This window comes from Egretta garzetta, unplaced genomic scaffold (genome assembly GCF_000687185.1).
Source record: "Egretta garzetta isolate BGI_Z169 unplaced genomic scaffold, ASM68718v1 scaffold326, whole genome shotgun sequence".
Lineage (NCBI taxonomy): Eukaryota > Metazoa > Chordata > Aves > Pelecaniformes > Ardeidae > Egretta > Egretta garzetta.
Window position 1 is genome coordinate 2,349,204 of NW_009260026.1, and position 23,895 is coordinate 2,373,098.

General features: G+C 40.0%; 1 protein-coding gene across 2 annotated transcripts in view; it reads left to right on the forward strand.

The window, feature by feature from the left end:
• The window catches only part of MYLK (myosin light chain kinase), a 223,816-nt gene that overhangs the window by 179,431 nt on the left and 20,490 nt on the right, over window positions 1-23,895 (forward strand). For both annotated transcript variants that reach the window (XM_009640862.2, XM_035896318.1), the window contains exons 22-26: window positions 12,146-12,448; window positions 16,135-16,170; window positions 16,269-16,362; window positions 17,443-17,646; window positions 23,076-23,293. In XM_009640862.2, the coding sequence (XP_009639157.2) occupies window positions 12,146-12,448; window positions 16,135-16,170; window positions 16,269-16,362; window positions 17,443-17,646; window positions 23,076-23,293 (855 nt within the window). The remainder of the gene's footprint in view (window positions 1-12,145; window positions 12,449-16,134; window positions 16,171-16,268; window positions 16,363-17,442; window positions 17,647-23,075; window positions 23,294-23,895) is intronic.

Below are 23,895 nucleotides of genomic sequence, written 5' to 3' on the forward strand. Positions count from 1 at the left end.
AATAAGGACTATAAGCAAGATCAGTAAGGCTATACTGTGTTTTATTTTGAAAAATTACTAATTACAGATGGAGGTACAAAATAGCTCAGACTAAAAAAACACAAGAGAGAAACCGCTCATATCTCTGTTTTTTGGTTAGATACCGCTTCTTTTTCCCATTTAATATTTGCAGCATCCAGATGTTTGCTAGACTGCAAATTTTACAACTGTAACTTCAGGAAGGATTGAGGTGGTTTCTATTAGACTGTAAATTTGAAAACATCCTGTTGCTTGGGGAGGAAGATTTTATCCTTTTAATTGAAATTCCTACCACTGTCTACTGTTTTATAGTGACAGAAAGCAGTGAATAAAGGCGGTCTGTTCTGAATACGGAGCCCTTCATATATGGGTTTTTACATACATGTATTTTAAAGCTTCAAACAGCCTTGTCAGATGACACATTCAAGCCATCAAGTTTGTTGTAGCAGGGCTGTGGACAGTTGCAGATAGCTGTAGACTGGTAGACAGTTGCAGTACACTTGCAGATAAAACTGAAATGCAGATCTACACCAGCTAGCTTGAGTATCAGACAAAATCTAGAGCTGTGGCATCTAGCTCTGGAAGGGCTAATGAACCCACCTTGGGGTGGATACACATCTAACAGTTTCCAGGGAAATCTAGGTAAGTTCTACAAGCAAAGAGGGTGATTTGTTTAAAATATTAGTCCACAGGATGGGTCTGTTTCTAGGCTCTGTTATCTGTGGCCTGGAGAGGGGTTTTGACACAAAGTGGGGGAGGGCAGAGCTTGCCCTGGCAGCTGGACAAATTCTGGTTCAACCAGCAAGGCTGCATCTTAATCACACGCTCATAACTGCATTGGCTCGGCTGTTCTAACAGATATGTGGGCTAGTAAGCAAGTAAAGAAATGTGGGTATAAGGCCAAAGATGAAAATCTGACTCCAGTGAAATCAACAGCAAAATACCATTAACCCAAGTTGGACTGGAAATTCATTCCAGCAAGCCAGTGAATAACATACAAAGTTTAATGAGTAGAATCACACTTTCAAGTATAATATCCACTGCTAAAGAGTGAATGTCCCTTGGTTGCATACTGCTCTACATATTGGCAGCAGAGGCCTCCTGGTTATTTAATTAATTTCTTTCATCTAATCTGTGGCTTTCATTGCAATTAAAAGATAGCTGAATGAATGAGTATAAATATTAAGTAGATTCCAGCAATGTGCCAGAGAATTCAAGAATAGAAGAAAACAGAATAACTATTTTTCACATGATGCATAGATAAATTGTACTACCCCTTCCAACAGCGGGTTGTGCAGGTCAGAAGTATAGCTAGGGTAAAAATAAACACTATGAAAAATTGGTCTTTGAATAATCATCATATACATTGTTCTGGGTACAGCTTTTGGCTCCAAAGCCCCAACACAGCTGATTAGCAGCGAGAAGGATGGCAGGAGATTAATCGCTCTTTACAGATTCATTTTTTTCACTCTTTCATAGGCAATTGCTTTTAGCTGAACTAGGCCAACAATTCCCATTATCTTGTCACCGTGTGAGCTTTGACTCATTATTATATAAGTCACTGGTTTATATCCTTTGGAGTTAATTGGTTTGAAAGTCTTTGAATTGTATAACCTTATAAAGCTACATCTCAGCCTCTCGCTTTGCTCTTCCAGAATAAATGTGCCAGAGAACAGTGGGATTCCCAGAGATGCTTTTGGGAGAGTTGGGTGAAGAATCCCTACAATGTGCTGGAGTTTGCCATGCTTTTTGGCTGATGACAAGCTGTCTGTTTCCAACTGAAAAAAATAAATTCCCTCTTGTAAAATTGCCAAGCTCTTCAGTGAGACATCTCGCTGATGTCAGCACTGCCAAAGGCATGACAAAGCCTTAAGATTCCTAGTTTGCTACACATGTGTTTTAAGGCCAGGTTTTTCCATCTGGGTACTCAAAAATGTGGGAAAAGGGAACAAAAATGTCTTCCTTCTAGGAAATGGGTTAGAATCTCACTACTGAGATAAAATCCTTTACCCTGTTTGCACCTTCAAAGGTGTTAAATGTTCATGCAAATTGGAAGGTACTTTCTTCCAAAGCCTGCTCCAGTTAAAATAGGGAAACTATACTTCTCTGAATACGCAAAACGTGAAACCTCTTAGTCTACCAAAGTTTATCTTTAGTCCCACTTGTCCATTCTCTCAGCTCCATCCAAAGTATTGTGAAGAAACTTGCCCTCCCTGCCCTGACCCCACATTCATAACAGGCATATGTGGAGTAACCCCTGGTGCTGAAGATCAGCTCTGTTTGCCTAAGCTATTTATAATAAGACTCTAAAATCTGTGTGAGCTGCCTCCCTATGATTTTACTGATAAACGGCACATCTATGTGTATGCTTGTGCTCAAAACACTGCTGACTGACTACAGCCCACAAGTCAGTTCTGAATGTATTGAGGGAAGCTACAAACAGAGAACATCTGCTCTCTGGAGGAGTGTGTCTGAGCCAACCTAGAGCTATGTCTCTCAAAGAGGTAGCTAACGGGATTGTCTGTTCTGGGTTTTAGCAAATCAAAGGCATTTGTTAAAATATAAAATGAAATAAGGAAAAAAAGAACTATTTCTTTTATTATTACTCCTTACAACCATGTAGGTTGCAAAGTCTTCATGCTGATGGGCAAGCCTCTTATGTGAAAGACTCCAATAAGCATTTCCCAAATTAAATTTGGCCTGTACACATGCCAGGGAGCAGGTTGCCCAGAAAAGTTGTGCAGTCTCCATCCTTGGAGGTATTCAAGTTCAGACTGGATAAGCATCTGAACAATCTGGTCTGACCTTATAGCTGATCCTGCTTTGAGCAGAAGGTCTAAAGACCTTCCTGAGGATATTTAAGATCTTGGTTTTATGCTTTTGGTTGTCAAAGACCTTTCTTCAGAAAAAATAACATTACTGACTTACCTTCAACCAGAGGACAAACGACTGAGCTTATCTGCCAGGATTCAAATCAGAAATAATCTTGCTATCATTTAAACCCTGACTCCTAGACCATAACTGATAGCTGTGTATGATTATTATAAATTATTTTTAATAATGACTTTTAGGGGAAAAAACCCTACCCTGCATTCCTTTGAATTTGGCTCCTGAAGTCTTAAATGTAACTGCTCACACTGTCAGACTCAGACTTCAGCTGCAAGCTTAACTGAACTGAGCAGGGGTTCTGACGCTTAAAGAGTTTGAATAGTACATGATTTGATGCAGTTTGGGCCATGGGAAAAGATGCTCTTGAAAGAAAGCCAACATTATTCTAAGGATTTTTTTTCTGTGTGAGCTGTTTGCAGTCCAGACACCAGATGCATAGATATGTAGTCAAGTTAGAGGATACTTGTTAACTGATAGGCAGTGCAGTGTGGTGATGAGTACACAGCACCGAGCCACAAGGACTGAGTCTTGAGTTTCGCATTGATTCATTGTGTAACTTTGCCTGTATAAGCACTAATAATACTGGGAGACCTGCAGTAGAAGTGAGACATACAAGTTAAGCAGTGTCTTCTTTTAAAGGGTTGACTGGTCCCAAAATTTCCATCTGAGCTCTTCTCTAGTGTTATGATTAGCTCTCTTAAATAAGCGGTTTCATTAACTGAGTGATCTCTCTAGGGAGATTTTGCAACATGTTTCTGCTCCAAAACCAAAATGGCCTGATGTGGGACTGAGCAAATGATTTACAGCAGACACTCTGTCAGATTAAAGTGGACTTCTGTTGCCAAATCTATATTAAAAGAGCCAGTGATGAGCTTAGTGTAAGACAGGACTGATTTAGGCAAAGTAGAGCCCTCCCTCTACAGTGATAGCAAAGAATATTAATTCCTTCCATGCCATTCATTAGATGTATATGGATAAATTTATCAAGTTTCTGGTTCTGAACATTTTAGCTCTGTGACTGGAATACTCTAATCTGTAACTACTTTTGAAAAAGGAACTTGGTTTTCATACTGGCTAAAGCTGGATGCTATGACAAAGAGTTAAAAGAATAACGGTGTCTTCAACAAGGAGAATTTGGCACTAGCGAGTAGTCTGTTCTGCAGCTATGCCACAAGCTTCCGTCATGATTTTGGGCAAACTGCGTCATGTTTCCATGCCTAGTACACAGGGGTTTTCTGATGATCGCTTTGGATATTAGTGACATCTTTTGTTAATACAGAAGTAAAAACACACGAGGGCTGATTTTGATCAACTGTGTCTTTTATAAATCCTTTAGATTTGTGTTGTTCCTGGTGTGGTATTGTATAAAAAAAATTATCATGGTGATTAGTGAACTATATGACAGATATATGAAGAAGAATAAGAGCAATATCATTATACCTTGAGAGGCCTACAGGTAATTGTAATGATGTTTTTATTACTCTAAGCGTTTGTGTACATACTGTGTACTGTGTCATCATGCACTGGTGGACAGTGATAAACCAAGCACTTAAGGACACTTATATATCCGCTCCTCTGCATGAGGTTACGATTCCATACTTGAGTTGGGATAGAGAAGTTATTTTTGGTGAGGCAACTGTTACTTCTTGCCTTTAGCAGAATCTGTATGAGCAGAGTCTTTCCAAGCAAAAATGAGAAAATACAAGTTTAGCTTGAGAACAAGATCTGATCATCACTAACTCCAATAGTCATTCAATATCATGGTAGGATCATTAATTGCTTAGATGAAGGGCTCAGTCCTGGTTCAACAAGTGACATATATGCATGCTATGTTAGCATTAGTTCTTTGCCCTGAAACTCTATTAGAAGGAAATGTGGTAGCATAACCAACAGTTCACAGTGGCACTACCAGCATTTTTTGTGAGTTTCTGAGAAGTCTGGCTCACAGGCATGTAAGCAGACAGTGAAGCAGAACAACCATAGATGCTTCTACAGAGAATACTGCAGCTCAGAAGTGCTACCATGAATGCTTCTGAAACTTCATCTTCTTTTGAGAAGCATCAGATTATACCTTGCATTATCCATGTGATTCCCTGTTTACAGTTAGGGTCGAGAATGCAGTGAATTTCCTGAGAAGATGTGGGTGGACTCTGTCTCTAACCTTTAGCCTTTTAAATTCCTCTGGATTGCTGGAGGATTTTCGTCACCGGTTTTATGGTTAAAGGGCAACTAGACTGGTGGTTAAGGAAGAGAAGTCTTACATTGCTGTTGTTGCCGCTGCTGTTGTAACTCAGCAGTGTCGTAACCTCCACTGGCAGCCTCCCCGCTGATGCTTGGTGGCAAAACTCTGCAGCTGTATCAAAACTAAATTTTCACAGCAAGATAACAATGCATAGAGGAAAAACAGCTTACGTTGCCCTATGCATCAGTGCCGGTACACTGATCCAGATTTATTCCTTGGAGGGCCATCTAGTTTCAATGTCATTTCTGTTAGCAGAAATTCCAGTAGAACTCCCTGCTTAGTTATTTTTCTTGATACTTACCTTCACCCTCTGATGAAGAAAAGGAAATATAATGACATTATTTCTCACAACAAAATTCCTGTATTTAACCTGCTGTTAAATGCTAGGAATGTCTTAGTTACTAAGAAATGACTCCTGCACACGAACATGGGGTTCCTAGGACCCAAACTCACTCCAGTGGAGACTTGGAATCTGCTGATAGTCCTACTGGGGAAAGTCCTAAAATTTATTCTGCCTTTCAGTGGACAGGTATCAGAGCTCTAATTCAATCAATTATCAAACCAGGTGCCTAATGTGTAGCACATGAGTGAGCCGAATAGCTTGTTGATTCAGGCACAGGAGCAGATGGTTTAGAGAAAGGGCTCCTGAGAATGCATTATATATTTGTTTATTCCATTAGGCCTGTGGCAGAAGGAGATGTTCTTGTGCTGAGGGCATTTGCGTGGGAGCAGTGAGCTCTGGTTTCATTCCCAGCTCCATTCTCCTGCATGTCCTTGGGCAAGGTCATTTTACTCTTTTATGCCTCAGTTACCCCAACTGGCAAAGTGGGAACAATAGCGTGAAGCAGCGCTCTGGGCCTCCAGTATTTGTGAGCCACTTTATCCGCAGGTCTCAAAGCGGCAGTTTGTAAATAACTTAGTTTTATCTCAGAGTTGTTGGGAGGGGCAATATGGTGAGGGATCACACTCCGAGGAAGCTAGCAGCAGTCTGCAGTGTATTACAGGGGAGGGGTGAATTTCAAACTCTGGTCCCCTGAGCTAACTAACCTTGTCCATGGCCTCCTCAGTTCTTCTGGGGAGGCTGTTTCATTCGGAGAAAATTTCTGTTCATTTCAACTTCTCCTGTGGTTTTTGGTGGGAGAACTCATGCATTCTTTTCTAGTTTAATTTTATGCTAAACCTGTGGTACACTAGCATCCAGAAGGGTACTAATGGGTGTTACAGGGTGTTAAGGGATAAGAATATCTCTACTTATAGCACTCCTCTCCCTTGGAAAAAAAGCTGCAGGGCATAGTTTTCCGAGCAAAGCGGAGAGGTCTGCCATGACCCCGAGCCCCGTCAGCAATAATGCAGAGTTCAGTTCTGACCTTTTATGGTTTCGCTTTTCTCCTGCTGATGAATTTCAAATGAAGGCTTTGCCAGTGCTGTCGGCATGGACAGTGTTCAACTGGCTTTTGCAGCATATTAAATACCTTCTCTGGCTAAACAGCTCGTGGAATGGAATTAAATTGTTTCTTTCTGTCTGTTCTTCATCTGGCAGAGAAATATCACAATAGCTAATAATAGTCTTATACAGTAATACGATAACTGGATTTAGAAAGAAACCAAATCAATTTTGAGAACAGATAAAGAAAACTACTTCAGAGACATTGCTTCAGTGCTGTCTCAGTTCGTAAAAGAAAAATAACTTCTTTCGGAGGCTGTGGTTATACTGTTCTCAGTTTTCAGAGGCTTTCTACTGGAACAGCATTGTTGCTTAAGAGCTCAGCAGAGCCCTGCAAACTCTTAATGTGCAGCAAGCCCTATCGCCTTGCTTTTCCTCAGCCTGACCCTCACATCAAGTAGCAGAACAATTTCCATTTCCCTGCATAGTTTGATAAGGAGATTGGTGCCTTTTTTGGTCTCCTGGAATGGTGCTTGTGTTCTGCGGGCTCTGTAAACTGAGCCATGTGAAGAAGGCAGCGAGAACTAGATAGCACAGTTCCATGATATGTGGGTGTCTTGTATGAGCTGTGGGTTCGCCACCTATGCAGAAAGAGAGAAAGTCCCTTTCCTTATCAGGAGGAATTTTGGGTTACACACCACTGAAAAAAAGGCAAGGACCTCAAGTCAAATTTGTCTCCTAAATAGCAATGATTTAAAGGCTGAGCATGCTTATGCTTTATGCTTCTCAGAGTGTACAAATACAAATTAATTAAAGGTTACTCCGGGCTGTATATCAAAACCTGTTTACCAAAATATTTCTGAGAACTTGTCTGAGGAAGGAGTACAGCTGAATTCAATTTGGGAAAAAATAAGAAGTGCACATTTCAATCCTGGTATGATCTTAAATGTGGCCCATACATTTCATGTGAGGCCAGCCTGTGACCTTACCATCTGTCCTAAGGAATGTGTGCCACAAAGCATAAACTGGAATCTGACCTCCTTGCTCTGGGGTAGTGGTAATTTATGTCCCCCTTTGTTGGGAAGTAGCTTTTTTTTTAGTCTGTGTCTAGTTTGCTGGAGCACAAAGGGAGGAAAGCAGTAGAGCCCTCCTTCACATCACCTCCACTCCCCTTGTATTCATCTATGCGTGGCCTATAGCATGCATGAGTTGCTACTTCTCTGTGCCACTAGTGTCAGTGACTTCATGCAGTCTCTGTGCTGCTGTGCAGAATGGTCCCTGAGGCAGGCTTGAGGCCAAAACAGCTGCTTGTCTATCTCCTTTGCCTGCCACCAGGCTTTGGCAGCCAGCTTGGGGCAACCTTACTGATAGTCCTAAAGAGATTATGTAGGGAGCTTTGTGCTTGAGACCCCCTTAGCATTTAACTGTCCAACTGCCAACCATCTTGTTGCAGTCGTACTGTTAGGCAAATGAGGCGATCATGCATCCTAGTAAAAGAGATGTAAGTACTGTCTGCTACAAAGCAGTTACAGACCAAGTTAAGCAGGACTGTGTGGATACAGCCAATTTGACTGTGACAATCTAGAATATCATAAAGCACAGCTAAGTCTTGATTTTGGTGTTATATGCATGCTGTAAGTTAGCCAAGACTGGAGTACCCCTAGTTTCATCTAGTTAAGACATCTCATGGTGGAGAATACATACATGTTTTCTTTTGCTGTATATAATAGTGAAACTAAAATTAGAGCTTGATATTTTAAATTAATTGCTTCCCCTGTAGAAGTGTTCACAAGGAACATTTTTGGATGCACTCCCTTCCTTCTAGCTCACATCTTGGCTTGTGGCTACAATTTGGTCTAGAACAGGAAGAACAAAATTGTGGTCCAATGAAGCCTATGTAAAGCCCTCATAATATAAGCCTAAGTCTGAAGTATGTTTGTGTGTGTAAAAGACTGCACATGACATGCAAATGAAATATTGAAGATGGGCAGCTCAAGGACATTAATGGTATACTAAACACTAAAACAGAAGGGCAAAATAGAGAATTGTGCTTGACTTCCACACCCCTTCTCAACCCACTGGATATTTTTATTGGAAGCAGTTAATTGTGCTGATAGAGATTTCATATTCCAGAAGAGAATGCAGTTTGGCAAAATATCCTAGCTTTCAATACAGACGGATGAATAAAGGGTAACCTTTAAAATCCCCACAGAATAAACTGTTGAGAAACAAAACAGACACATGGAGAGACCATCTGCAAATTCTCTGTATGTGCAGAGCTGTAGAATACCATCCAGTCTGCTATCAATTTTTAAGCATGGTAAAATGGTACATATACATCTGTCATATTAAGAAAGAGGAAAGATTAGGCTTTCGTTCTTGTTTATGATCTCCCATAGCAGCTACTAGCCCAGTATTTATACATTGAACAGATCTGCAAGCAGCAGCACATGGTAGACTTCAAACAAAAACGTGCGTCTTTCTGGCTCAAAAGCATCCAGCCAGGGCTGCAGGTTTTCATCTTTGCCTACTGGGAAAAATTTATTAGGAAAGTAGAAGTATTCCCAAGGCTGGCAGATATTAGACTAAAGCCACGTAGCATATTCTTTACCGCTGATGTCCCCTTGGCCATGAATGTTTTCTCTCCAATGGTCACATACCTAAGCCTTGCTTCTGTAAACTGTGCTGGCCAAATGGATTGCAGTTATCTAGGTAAGTCATGGAAAGAGAGGTCACTAAGGTAACCGTGGCCTAGGCAACTGATAAATCATGTCCAGAGTTTCATTTGGAAACAGAAGTGTGTTGGAAGCCAGCAAAGAGGGACTGTATTTTCATGTCCTGCATGGGAAGCAAGCTACTGTGCTCTGCAAAGACTGAAGCATGAGCATTCTTTCCTCTTTGAATGTAAAATTCAGTGCAAAGCATTAGAGCAAGCTAACACTTTTTTTTTTTTTTAAACAAGCACATACTGTCCAGATTTAGCTGTATGCATAGCCAGATGCCAGAGAATCTGCACTACTTTGACAAACCTGAACAGATGCCTCTGTAAGGTGATAGACTACTGGCTTAGCTTTTTCTTCAAAGTATTTTCCCCTTGCTATCAGCAACTGCTCTGTTCTGTTTGGATTTAGGATAAGTCAGCTGTTACTTATCCAAGTTCTTCTATCTGCATCTCGAGATGATGCAATGATGATTATATAGGAGGAAAACAAGAAACAGAGCTGAATATTATTCTGTACAGATTTTGAAGAGGACAGAGGTAGCATCATTCCCTACAATGTCTGCATGGATAGTAAGTTGTAGTGAAAAGATGGTTATTGCTGCTCTTTGACTAAAATCATACAATCCATGTGTGCCACACAACCAGCTCTCTGGTGGCTGCTGTAGGATTGTACAAGGGTTTTGATAGTGTGAGTGGTGTGAATGTTGAATTCTCACTTCTTGAAGCTCCAAGGAGGCTGGGGCAGGACTGGTACAGGGAAGAGGGGGTGCTGCTGTTCGGGTACCATGAGATTAAGATTCAGTTCTCATCTGTGCTTCAATCTCTCTTTCTAACCATGGACAAATCATTTAACTTCTCTGTGATTCAGTTTGTGATATCTACACTGTAAATTTATACTTGTTAATAGTCCCTTTTATTCTGACAGAAAATGAGGTGAACAAAATGTGATACCTAAGCAGGGCAATAAGCCATTCCAGAGGTTAAGGACATCTGGTCTCTGATATTTGTGTTTAACAAGAGATGTACTGTATAATGATGACTCCTAGTGGAATGGTGTTTTAAGTGTTGCCAAAACGAATAAAGATAACCTACCTTCTGGAAGTCTCTCTTTCTTCTGCCTGGGCATTCTCATGCAGCGGCAAACCCTTGGTGTCCATCTCCCTTCCTTCCTCCCAGTCTTTTCCCTCATACTTAAGAAGCTTTATTTATATATCTACAATAAGTTTAAGTTGTGGAGGGAGATGGATTTTTCCATCACAACTGAACTAAAAAGAATTATAAATTTTTTTTTCAGGGAAATGATTGGTCAATGGAACTTGTACTCTCCCAAATAGTGAACTGATATTTAACTGTCTTGATCAGATTAGATTACCCCATTTTCCCACTCTTGAGTAAAACCACAGCAGTTAGAGGAGAGGTCCCTCTGTCCAAGAACTAAAGGCATGTTTGTGGCAAACTGTGGCTATTTCTGTCTGCTCAGTGATTTTCCTAGGAATGATAATTTGCGTATGCAGGGATTGCTGATACAGTCCACCACAGTAAGGTTTTGATCAAAGTCCGCAGCAGTTTTCCCCAGCATTTGGATGTTTTTATTGCTGAGAAAGTGGCTGTAGTTTTTGGCTGGTTTGCCAGCTTGGCCTTCTTTAAGGAGAAAGTGATAATGTCCATTAGCAGTTTTAAGCAGCAAAATGGGACAGGATTTTATCAGTCTATGTCCAGTGTAACCGCTGTTTGTAGCACCTCACACTTTCTATCTTTTTCTTTTCATCTTATGTCATTTTATCCCATCCTTTGATTTCTCAACCTTTGGCCACTAGTTCATCCAGATCAACATCATCATTATTTTGTAAGTTTTGCTAGATTACTTCTGAGAGGATTATTCCCAGGGAAGTTATTTGTTCCCTTTAAAGTCTTTTGAAGTGCTTAACTTCTGTAATTATTTTCTTAATCAGTAATTTTTTTAAAAAGTCAACATTTTTCTGTCTTAGGAATACGTTCAATTCAATAACTATGTAATCATTAATATTCATTTTGAAAAAGTCATATAACTGGAAAGTTTTTGTATTGTATCGGATGTTCGCATAGTTGGCTGCTCATCTGCACACCAGGTTCTGGTGATATTGGCTCTGTTCATGCAAATAAAGATTGTAGGAGCAAGCTTCTAACTGAGGAAAAACAGAAGTTTCTATCTTCCATCTCCTCAACAATTTCCAAAATGCACATGAGATTAAAAAAATCTAAATATTTAAATGACATATTCTAAGTTGAATTCTTTTTTACCAAAAAGTGCACTAGGCTTCCAAAAACTGCATGTAGGCAAAGTTGTTCACTAATTTCTTAGCAAAGTTGTCACCCTTCAAGATCTGTGTTTCTGTGCCAACGAACTGTTTTTAGTATCTCTGCTACCCAGGTATAGTTGGATGAGTGGCCCTGAAGTATAGAAGCAGATGAAGGCAGCTGGAGAAAGAGCGTCACAGCTATGGTGACTGCTACAGGGGTAAACCTCTAAGGAAGTTCACCAAGGAGTGGTTTGCACTATTGTGGGGCATTTGATTTCAGTAGCTGCAGGCATAGCTGTGACTGGTTTCAGTCTCCATAGTTTCTGTAACGATAGCTGTGAAGGGCATTAGGCTTCAGTATGGCTTAGCAAGATGCCCAGGAAACTGAACAACCCATGCTGAGGCCCATGTGGGATAGACATCTATGTTAGCTAATTCAGGTATGTCTGTCTGTGCTGCAGTTGTTCCTTCTCCCTGTAGTACAAACCTCTGAAGCAGAGAAATGGCATGGAAAGGAAAAGGCTGTTAGCTAGGGCCAGTAATACCCTAAAGGAAGTCCTACCTCTTACCCTCCCGATTTCTTCTAATGTACTTCGCATATGTTTTTGCAGATAAACCAGACCCGCCTGCCGGAACACCTTGTGCATCAGACATACGGAGTTCCTCCCTCACTCTCTCGTGGTACGGTTCCTCTTATGATGGTGGAAGCGCGGTGCAGTCCTACACCGTGGAGATCTGGAACTCAGTGGATAACAAATGGACAGATCTCACTACCTGCCGCAGCACCTCTTTCAATGTGCAGGACCTTCAGGCTGACCGGGAGTACAAATTCCGTGTGCGAGCTGCTAACGTGTATGGCATCAGCGAGCCCAGTCAAGAATCTGAGCTGGTAAAAGTTGGAGAGAAACAAGAAGGTTAGTTTTTAAGAGAAAAAAATGTCTAAGGTTAATTAAACGATATCTTAACAGTTCCCCAGTGAGGTCAGGCAGCTGTAGACACCCATTTGCATGTGCCTCTGTGCAATGAATGCTTATGCTGGCTGTAAGTGCGCTGCAGTCCCTTCACAGACTTCATCTGGGTGTCTGAGCATGTAAGTTTTGCCAGCATCCAGCGTAGAAACTTGGCTTCAGGGATCCCAAAACCCTGCCTTGTGAAAGCAACCAATAATTTGACTTCTGGCTTGCAGTGTGGGTGCTGGTTGACACACTTCTCTAATTCAGTGCACAGGTAATGGGAGATGAAACCTTTCACACATAAGTTACATATCCAGATGGTGCCCGGTGGGAAAATGATGTTTAGTGGCTTACCTGAAACATACTGATGGATTCATTACATTTTATATAGGACACACCATGAAAAAACAAACTGTGGAAAAATAAACCATAAACACTATCCCAAACTTGCTTCTGGAAAAAGTAAATGTGCTTGCTGCTAGCCAAGCACTGAATATGCATCAGAAACTGAATTAGTCTCTCATGTAGTTCCCATGCTTCAAATTCCAGCATGGTAGAGCACCTCAGTCCTGTTGCTCCTAGTACACCAATCTTGTGAATTCAAGGCTATCCTACTTAGCATGTTGGTTTTGCAGCATTATGGGTGCTAAAAATACTCAGGGAGGAGGAAGGGGGGGTGATTACAGTTGCACACACTTCTGCAAATATTTTTCAGTATTTTTTGCCTCTTATTTTTTGCTTAAGATCTTCTCAAAGGACTAATGGGAAGGGCTGGAGCATTTTAGAAATTATTTGGAAACTGGTACCAAAATTTTAAACACACACACAAATCAGCATTATTTTTTAAAGCCAGATATTGAATGTATATATTTGTGCATACCCACATCTACCTACCGTGCAAGGATCACTTTGATAGTCATACTACGCTGAAAAGCCCAGACCAGGAATTATGTATTTTGCCATTTTTCCTGTCTTTGTGGAGTGGACTATGTGTTGTATCTCTCCCTCCTTACTTATATATGCAGGGATTTGGAGTTTTAAGCATCTCATATAATCCTTGTGATGTTACCTTTTATTGCCCCAACAAGACGAAATGACAGCAAAGCGGTGCGGCATCACACAACTGTGTAAGACTCTCAACAGACATTCCAAGCAAAAGTAAATCATATTTTTCTTCAATTGCTAAACTGATGCATTCTGAGAAATTACTTTCCTCTATTTTAAAGGTTTAAAACCTGATCTAAATCAAGATGCAGCTTCTCTTCAAAAGGGGGAAAATAACATTAAGAGTAACAATAAAATTGAAAGGAAGCTAGATGGTATTAGCTCTTCATAATAAAATTCCCTGTGTTTGAATGCCCTCTTTCTTTAGTTGCAGGATGAACACCTTCTAGAGTTGGGGACCTGACTCTTCCCTACATTTGTCTTTCCTAGAGCAAGCACTACCTGTACTGGGCCAAACCAAACAAGTTAAAACTAGAGTTTTCTTACATAAATTTAATACAATAAGGCAAGCAAGCGTATGAATCATTGTGATACATATAAAAACCAACAAAAAAAAAAGTTGTTTTGAGTGAAAAGAAAATGTATTCTGTTTGCAGGAGGGTGGGTTGTCTTGGTGCTCTCAGTGCCAGGGCTTCTTGATTTTAATTCTTGATACTGAAGCTAGCACAGAGAAAGGGCAAGTCTTACAAAGCATGATTTTTCAAGTGTGTGAATATAACTGGTGCTTTAATTAAAGGCAGTGGAAAATCCATGTGTTCAGCACCTCCCAAAGTCAGGACTTTAAGCTGCCATCTATGTAAACACTTAGCTGAGTAACTAGGGATTTTCCATTGCTGCCAGAAAGACTGATTACTGATTTTCATACTGAGGTGGCCAGTGCGTATTAGCAATCTCAATATAACCTTAGTGAAGAAAGGCATGGCTAACTTTTCACTGCGCATTTAAAGAAAACAGTTACTAAAATAAGGTTGTAAGTCACAACACATTAATGTAGGCATTGCCATGTTTGAGGAAAATTTGGTACCATTGACTCACTTCTGAGAAAGGTTTTAGCACAGCTACTCAGCACTTACCAAGCTCAGATATGTTTCGCTCATCTAATTTAGGCTTCCGCTGGTGGACCAGAATGTTTCTAGTTCATGGCTTCAATATAGTGTCGCTGCAGAACCGGGAACTGACTTCTTTGTCTAATCAGTATTTGGCAGACTTTAACTTTTGGCAGTGTGGCTGGGAGCAGCTCCCTCATGCAGCCCTTAAAAGGGGAGGAAAATGTGATGTGCTTTATGCGAGTGTGGTTCCTAGCCGAGGAAGATCTGAGGACAGCTACCCCTGAGTGGGGAGGGCTCACTTCCCTCCCTGCTCTGCTGGTAAATCACTGCAAGCCAGCTAGAGTGTGCTGGGATGTACAAGGGTTGCAAATCCAGAAAAAAAGAGAGAAGGGCTTTAGTGGCAGATTATATCTACTTGATTGGCTTTGTTACCAGAACACAGATGCAGCATTATGTGTTGGATGTGAAAAGGTGATGCCCGGGCATCAGACCAGCTATCTGCTTACCCTGCACCCTTTTCTTCTGCTGCTTTCTTCTCAACCACTGCATATAAGTCTATATACTCTAAAGCACCTAAGAGTATCCAGAGTACCGCATTAATGTTTCATAACATAAATCTAGTGACACAGTGGGGATAAATCACTAGGTCAGGTTTGCACTCTACGATGGCAAAGTGCAGCTTCAGCAGCTAAAGGGAGAATTGTACAGGTCACTGTGCAACTGCCTTTGCAGTTTCCCAAATTACTGGTCATAGCCACAGGTCTTAGGAGTAAGCCCAAGCAGTGGAACTAATACATAACAACATTTCAGCTACAACCCCTTTCCCCTCATACCTTCAAGCAACGTAGGGAACAACACACAAACCGGTGCTACTGACAGTTCATGCACATGAAAATTAAAAATTAAAATCAGGACACTCAGGCCAGCTTTTACTCTGTCTTAGATCCCTGGGCTTGCCAACATCTCTGCCTGCCTTTGAGTATGCTTGCAGGACTGAGGCTCCACTTGGACCTCAATGATTACAGAATTCAGCCATGCTCAGGAAAGTGCATGCTGTCCAAATTTTCTAGTCATCTTGAGTCTGAAAAATTTGTCTGGATGCTTTGCAGAAAATCTTTTCACATAGAAACTTGCTTTACTTTTGGCTTTGCAATCCAAAAAATGCATAGAAAATCCAAAAAAAGCATTTGTCATTGAGCCAGAAGTGTTGTTATTGATTTTAATTTTTTAAATTTTTATTCTCTTTCACTAAGGCATTCCTAAAGCTGTTTATTAGGTGACTTTGAACTGATTCAGTATGCTGATGTTTCTAGTAGGCAGGTATAATAGCAAGTACTGCCAAACACATGAACTTGATTTATTAAGAAATGGTGACCAGACTGTGACTGTGTAGTCAATAGTCACATAGAAGTGGAGAAGAGATTTTAATTATGAAGTTAATGCACAAACTCCCTGACTGCTTTGTGCTGCTTAGTCATAGGGTCTACCAGTTGACCAGTTGCCTATGTTACTGTGAAGAATTTGACTATCTATCTTATGTAAGTACCATATCCTATAGAGTAAGATATTCATGTCTTTTTATTTTCACCATAGAACTTAAAGAGGACGAGGTGGAGCTATCTGATGATGGTAAGAAGTTCATATTTTTATCAGGACAAATGCAAATCTGTGTTTTTAATTCGTGCTTTATGGAGGTTTTAACCATGATCTTTAATACTTACTTGTAGAAGGGAAAGAAACAGAGGTTGCCTATCGGACGGTTACTATCAACACCGAACAAAAAGTTTCTGATGTCTATAATATTGAAGAAAGACTGGGATCGTAAGTACTATATTGTGCTTTTGAAGACATGGAGTTCTCAAGGCTGCCAGTCAATTACAAAGACCATGTGCATTCATTCTTTGACAGTGTCTTGCACTTTCAACATTCCATCTGGGCAGTTGCAGTAAAAATAGATTTTAACACATGTTGGCCTCCACTCCATAAAGATCCTTTATTCCTATTAATTGATAATTTTAAATAGGCACTACATACATTTCTGGCAAGGAAAATGGAGCCCACAAATGAATAAAGCTAGAGGATTCATTTGTTGTTCAGTGTTCTAAAAGCTAGCTGAAAGAAAAGTACACATTGTGTACTTGCATTTCCATTATATCCATTAGTGGTAATAAGATTATCCTGCCCACGGGCTAGAATCTCTGTTGACAGCGGTTATAATCCCAAGAGCATTAATAGTATTGCTCAGTGAAGGTCAGTGATTAGCCTGGCTGTGTTTCTCAGTGCTCAAACTCGTGGTTATGTGAATTGCGTGCCATGATAATCTTCCAGCGACTTGTGCTGCTGGTGGTGCTGAAGGCCAGGAGATCCTGTATGCTGCTGTTAACAAATCTGTATAGGTGTATTGTAGAGGTTGGGTCATACATATGCAGCAATGTGAAATAATAATACTGAAGCCTCTAACATTCAGATTCTGATTCCACCTATACCCTATACCTGAGATGTCTCCTATCTGCTGCCCCTTCAGAGGTGCATGGCCTATAGAAAACTGTGTGCAGAAAAGCTCAACTCGCATGAATTAAAGCCTGGTAGGAGTCCATTTTTTGAACCCTCTTATATAAAACTTGGTAACTGGAATAGCAGGCTATCTCGAAATGTGGTATTCAGGCAAAAGTTCTTGCAGATAACTCTGCACAAAATCAGTGCAGAACAGTACTTGATATGAAGATATTGAAGATATTGATATTATACTTGATATGAAGATGTTGTTATTCATAGTGGCCCATACATTGCAAATTTATTTCAGAATGGAGTGGTTGCGCTGGAATATTTAGTAAAATGTTGTTATTCATAGTGGCCCATACATTGCAAAAACATTTTATGGAAATAGTTATATATTTTCAGGGGGAAATTTGGACAAGTCTTCAGGCTTGTTGAAAAGAAGACTGGAAAAGTTTGGGCAGGAAAATTTTTCAAAGCATATTCTGCTAAGGAAAAAGAAAACATAAGGGATGAAATCAGCATCATGAACTGTCTACATCATCCAAAACTTGTCCAATGTGTAGATGCCTTTGAAGAAAAAGCCAACATTGTTATGGTCTTGGAAATGTAAGTATAAAGCAGATCACACTAACAAAGCTTAATAATGTTGAAAATAATTGTGCATACAAAAGTAGCAACTTACCTAGATGTGGGACTGTCCAAAGCTTCAGCATCTGCAGGGCCTGGATGGTTTTCACATCTTGCAAGTTTTTCCAGTTATTTATCCAACTTGTTTAAACTACGTAAGTGAATCTGTGTTGTATCTCTTAAAAATCAGTGAAGATGTGCTACGGTCTTTAGTGTCTAGTTTGTTTGGTTTTTAATCAAGTACATGTGGAGTTTTTCTGCAGCTCACTCTTTTATTGCCAACTTGGGAGGGGAGAGAAAAAAGTTAGCTGCAATATGGGCTTGCATTTACAACCAAAAACATGTTTAAGGAGGAGAAAAAATGTTTTTTCTTTAGGCAGTTCTAAAGATGTACTGAAGAAGCTTGTGTCAAATTTCACTTAAACACTGATCAGTTGTCTCTTCCAGAGAATTGAACATCAGTGCACAACAGATAGTAGGAGAGAAAGATATGCTTGAGAATGTGAACATCTAAGCTACATTCTAATAAAATTGTTCAATTTCCATGGAAAATTCACCCAGGCAAATTTATAGTACCCAAGACGTATTTGGAACACTTTAGTTTTCATCAAGTGCTATATCCAGGTTATATATTTTTAAGAGACCTTAAAGGATTAGTCTGATGTGTTTTTCCTGCAACAACATAAATACTCTGATTGCAAAACATTTACTTATAATAAAGGAGTGCTGTCTGAAAAATCCCCACAGGTGAACACAGTGAATGTTCTAAATCTAGATCAGTAGATGCAGAAAGATTGGTTACACTGACTGTTTCCCAAAAAAACCTGATTAAACATGAATTGATCTGCCCTAGTGTCAAAATACACATTCTCCATGATGGTCCAGGTGTAGCAGTTGTAGAAGGGGATTTCTCCTTTACCTGAAAGACATTGCACACTTCATCCAAAACTATACAATTAAGTGAAGCTGAACTTGAACACAGCCTATGTTGCTGTCTTGCTCTTGCTGAGTAAGATAGGAACACACCTCCCAGAAACTATTCGCCTTGAGCTACATACTCCACACCGCTGTGGGAAATAACAAAAAGGCACCATAAAAGCAGGGCTGTAAAGCATCCCACAGGGCTGCGACTTAAGTATCTTTGTATTTGAAGACAGTAGGTATTTACTTCCAGAAAGGAGTAGGTTCAGAACATGTTCATGCACCAGAATTCATTATAAGAAAAGAATCTGCACAGCGTGGGATGGAAAGTAATGGGACTTCAAAAAAAATGATAACCAATGTGACCAACGTTTACATCATCCGTAACGCACCTGCATAGTGTGAATCCCATACTTCTGGCAGGAGCAGCTGGAAAGAAAACAAAATCTTGATCTGTGCTGATGTTTTTCCCAAAGAGTTACATCAGTCGCTATTCTGCTGCCACATCTACCTCATCCACTGTCTGCTAAAAGAAGGAGTAGCAGGTTTTTTGCTGGCTGGAAGTGGCGAGTAAGATATAAATTGTTAGAAGCAAAAGAGACTTGCTGTCTGTTTTGCTTGCTTGGCACTTGCCTAGATTATGGACAAACTACTATTGCACTGGCATTTTTCAGAGACTGGATCTCTGTTATACAACCTTGGTACTTATGTGCAAGAAGGTGCTTTTATTTTTAGATTCAGCAGTTGAGCAAGCTGATGACGGTAAAGGAAGGGAGCCCTACTTAGCTTGGAATTGGGAGCTGGCAGACCTAATGGAAAACAAGGAAATGTATAAAGAGTTTTGAATAGCATATGGCTTTACACTCCATTAGTGTGTGTGTGTGTGTGTGTGTCCCCGCCAGCAAAGGGGTTTTGCTTTTTAAAAATACAGAAAAGTGCAATCAAATTTAAAGTAGTTTTGTTAACCAGTCCGACTAGGATGTGATTTTTGTTTGGGGTGGCCACCTTTTCTGGCTTTTGAACCCCCACATTGAAATTTCCATAGTGCTGAGAGCCGTAGGAGGGGGGGTTCTTAAAGCAGGGTGCTGGCAGGCAGTGGCAGCCTGTCCCTGCTCTGGAGCAGGCCTGGGTAGTGAGAAGCTTGTGTGACACCTTCATGTCAGATGCCTTGGTAGCCTCTACACTGCTGCACGTTACCCAGCTCACACAGTCTGGGCATGGCAACTGCACCTGTATTGTTAGAGAGCCACTGAGGGTTCATTTCTGGTTTAGCTATTAAGCTAATATTTCTTTGCATATCAAAGAAGTTGCGGGAAATATCTTCAAAAATTCTTAGTATCCAAGGTGTTCTCTCTATTCCCATCAGAGTCTGAATGCATGGATTTCAAATAAGTCAAGCTCATCTGCCGTCAGTCTCCTTTTAAACCAGATTTTAGAAGTGACTGGAGTTTAGCAGCTCCTTCTCCGCTCAAATTGGACCTACTGATGAGGAGCACCTTTGGATTTTTCTTCCTGATATTCACCCTAAATTTTTCATTCTTATATCTCTTTGAATTCTCTCCTTTTAATATTTGTCATGCCATTATGTTTTATGGTTTGATTTCATATTTATAATAAATTCAGAAATTTTTATCATTCATCCAAAATCAAACACTATAATGATTCAAATCATAGAATCACAAAATGCTTTGGGTTGGAAGGGACCTTAACGATCATCTAGTTCCAACCTCCCTGTCATGGGCAGGGACACCTTCCACTAGACCAGGTTGCTCAAAGCCCCATCCAACCTGGCCTTGAACACTTCCAGGGATGGAGCATCCACAACCTCCCTGGGCAACCTATTCCAGTGCCTCACCACCCTCACAGTGAAGAATTTCTTCCTTATATCTAATCTAAATCTACCCTCTTTCAGTTTAAAGCCATTACCCCTTGTCCTATCACTCCTTGCCCTTGTAAAAAGTCCCTCTCCAACTTTCTTGTAGGCCCCCTTCACTTGATGTGCTCTTCCCTGGAAACCCTCCCATCTACCCTTTGCTGGAAGTCAGGGGCAAATTTCAGGCATTTCCTCTTCGAATATAGCGATGTACTGGTTCCACAATAAGCATCTCAGTGGAAAAAGAATATCTGAAAAATTGTAGCACGTTGTGAATGGCATTCAGCACTGGGAGCTAAGTGCCTTAAAGTTTTTACATACTTCAGATGGTCAGTTTATTTTGACATACATCAGAAGAAGATTATTGTATTGCAAGTTAAGATTATTAAAGCAAAATTTCAGCAGTAAACTCCATTCATTTGGTGTGACTTAAGTCAGCACAAGTCACTAAGGTTTTCTCTTTTTTTTTGAAGGGAGATTTATTAAAATGCAGTTGAGTATTTGCCTGGGCAGCTCCACGGTAGATTTTTCTCACTGTTCTTCCATGACCAAAACCTTATAATAAAATGTTTTTCAAATGCATGTTCTGTGACTCTATAGACAGGAATATTTTCCTCTGTGATGTCATCTAGAGAAGACTGAAAAGAGGAGAATCCAGAAAAGAATGAGAGATTTACATTCGGAACTAGTTGTGACTGCAGGAAGACGACTTCTCCTTCGGTTTATACGTAGACCCTAATCTGCATTGGTTCAATTCAGCTTCCTAAGCTGCCAAAAATTAAACTGGATTTGGCTCAGGATATAAATGCAAAAATATGCATTCTATAAATGCAATTACAGTTTAATCTGATGATGTTACCAGAATGTCTAGAGGTCCCAGGGTAAAGACAGCACGCAGACATATTAACAGCAGTTAATTTCCAAACAATGTGCTAAGAAGTAGCGCTTGTCACAAGGGTATGATTTCTGAAAATTCTTCACTTTAGGGATCTGAAAATTATGGCACTTTAGTAGTAAAAATAAGTTGTCATTATCTGTGTTAAATAGTCAAAAAACAACTGATATTTTTTGGTATTAGGATGGTTATCATTTGGAATTGCGGAGTGCTCCAGATAGAGACATTTTGCATGCAGATGTTTTCATAAACACCTCCATACCAGTTAATGTCTTACTGAAGTAACAAAATACTGGATACCCAACTTATCAGAGCTGTTTGTTCAGCAGCTTTAGCCATATTATTGGGTTTATGTTACAAATGTGCTATAATCCAGCGTAACTTCTGTTTGTTAAGCATATGCTATTCTTACTATTTTCGTGTTAATAGGAAACTGCAGTAGCATTTCTAATTATATATTTTCGGAAATCTTATAGCCAAAGCAACAAATGTGTCCAGAACTCTGGATGTTTCAATTTCAGTTTAGTACATGAGGGCTATAATCATATACCTGACAACCTGCAAACATTGCAGGGCCAGTTTTCAGTTGTGTGTTTTGTTTCTGTAACTGAGTGTGCAATTACATTTGGCAACAAGCATGAATGCTGCAAAATATTAAGCCATATAAAGACCACAAAGCATTTAGTTTAGAACAGATTTCTAAAAGCAAAGCTGCTCTTCACCATTTGCTCTGTTCTGTATGGGTCATTCACAGCTGCATGCAAAAGAAGTGTTTCTCATCTCTGGACATAAGCAAATAAACCAGTTGAGTTATTACTGAGAGTTAAAACAAACAAACAAAAAAACCCACAATGTACATTTTGCTTTATTAAATCTAGATTAAAAATGTCCCACTTCAGTTCTGCAAACAATTCAATCCAGGAGAGCCTACCCTGGGAAGACCAATTATTTCACATCTAAAATAAGCATAAAAATGGAATTGACCTACAAGGAGTGTGACGATGGCTCAACTAAAAATATCAGCACTGAAAGAGTTGTGTGTTATATCATTGTCCTGTTGTAGCTAAGGAGGAAATTCCCTCTGAGCTCACTTGGGTCAGTAATTTACCCTTTGAGCTTCGCATTCCAATTAACCATACCATTTGAATTCTTCCTTCTTCAGCCTTTCTTTGTCACTCTCAATCTCTCTTCTTCCCAAATTTTTCCTCAGCTACTAGACATTTTGTCCTCTTTTCCTGGGACCCATCCCAGGTTTTCTTTATTTCTAAATGATGTGATCTACACTTGGGTAGTGATGGAGCATAGGAGAGAGGGAAGCAGTGAGAAACATGAGCTCAGAGTCTGGAGCGGTGTTATAAACACATGTCAGCAGGGTGACTATCACCTGGCACACGCTTCACTGTCAGCTGCAGGTGGCTGAATCCTAAAGGCAGGATGTAAATCCAGCTGCATCCCTACTGCCTGGGATAGCAGTATGAGTGTTTCACAGTCCTAACCTGGGAAAGACATTCAGAATGGAAAAAATTATCTATACCACACACAAGAGGCAATTCTTCCTATGTGATCCTTGTGCCTACGGGAAGTGCTCACACAAAACATAGATTGCATCCCAAAGTGACTATTGAAAGTTTGACCTGTCTGTATTTCTGTAAAGGAAATAGTTTGATTACTCCCAAAATAAAAATGCTACAGAAGTCCTTTTTTTATTGTCTTTTGTAGGGTTTCTGGAGGAGAACTCTTTGAACGAATCATTGATGAAGACTTTGAACTGACAGAGAGAGAGTGCATTAAATATATGAAGCAGATTTCAGAGGGAGTTCAGTACATCCACAAGCAGGGCATTGTTCACTTGGATTTGAAGCCAGAAAATATTATGTGTGTCAACAAGACTGGTACAAGTATCAAACTCATTGACTTTGGACTTGCAAGAAGATTAGGTAATGACTTTTCTGCCTTTTTCAATATGACATTGGGAAAAGCTGAGAGCGCGCTGAGATTTGTGGCTCTTCTGCCATTAAATTGATTGGGGCAACTCATGAATTGCTACTCTCTACATAAAAGGGCCCACAGCTGGATTCTTAGTTGTAATCTTTTGCCTTCTCTCTTTAAACAAAATTATATTTAATACTTATTAAAAAGTAGAACAATGATTTTTGTAAGAGTACAGTTTGGAATTACAACCTTCTGGTTTTTGTTATCTGCCTACATGCTGCTCGTCCTACTTCTTTTGACACTTAAGTAACAGGCTACTGCATACCCAAGAATATAATTTTACTAAAACAAACCCAAAATTGTATGTTGAATGAACAGGGGAAAAGAAATCCGCTTTTCAGATTTTTAGAGTACGTTCAACTCCAAAAGGGCATTACATGAACTTGGTCACACAGACACTCTGAACTGAGTGTTCATTTCATTAATTAAAAAGAGAGCTTGCCACCACTTATGTTCCTTCACCAGTCTGGAGCCAATAGTTTTCTGGGAGCATGAACTGTATTTTGTTCTTGTTGGAGAAACAGATGAACTGTTAAGTAAGTTCCAG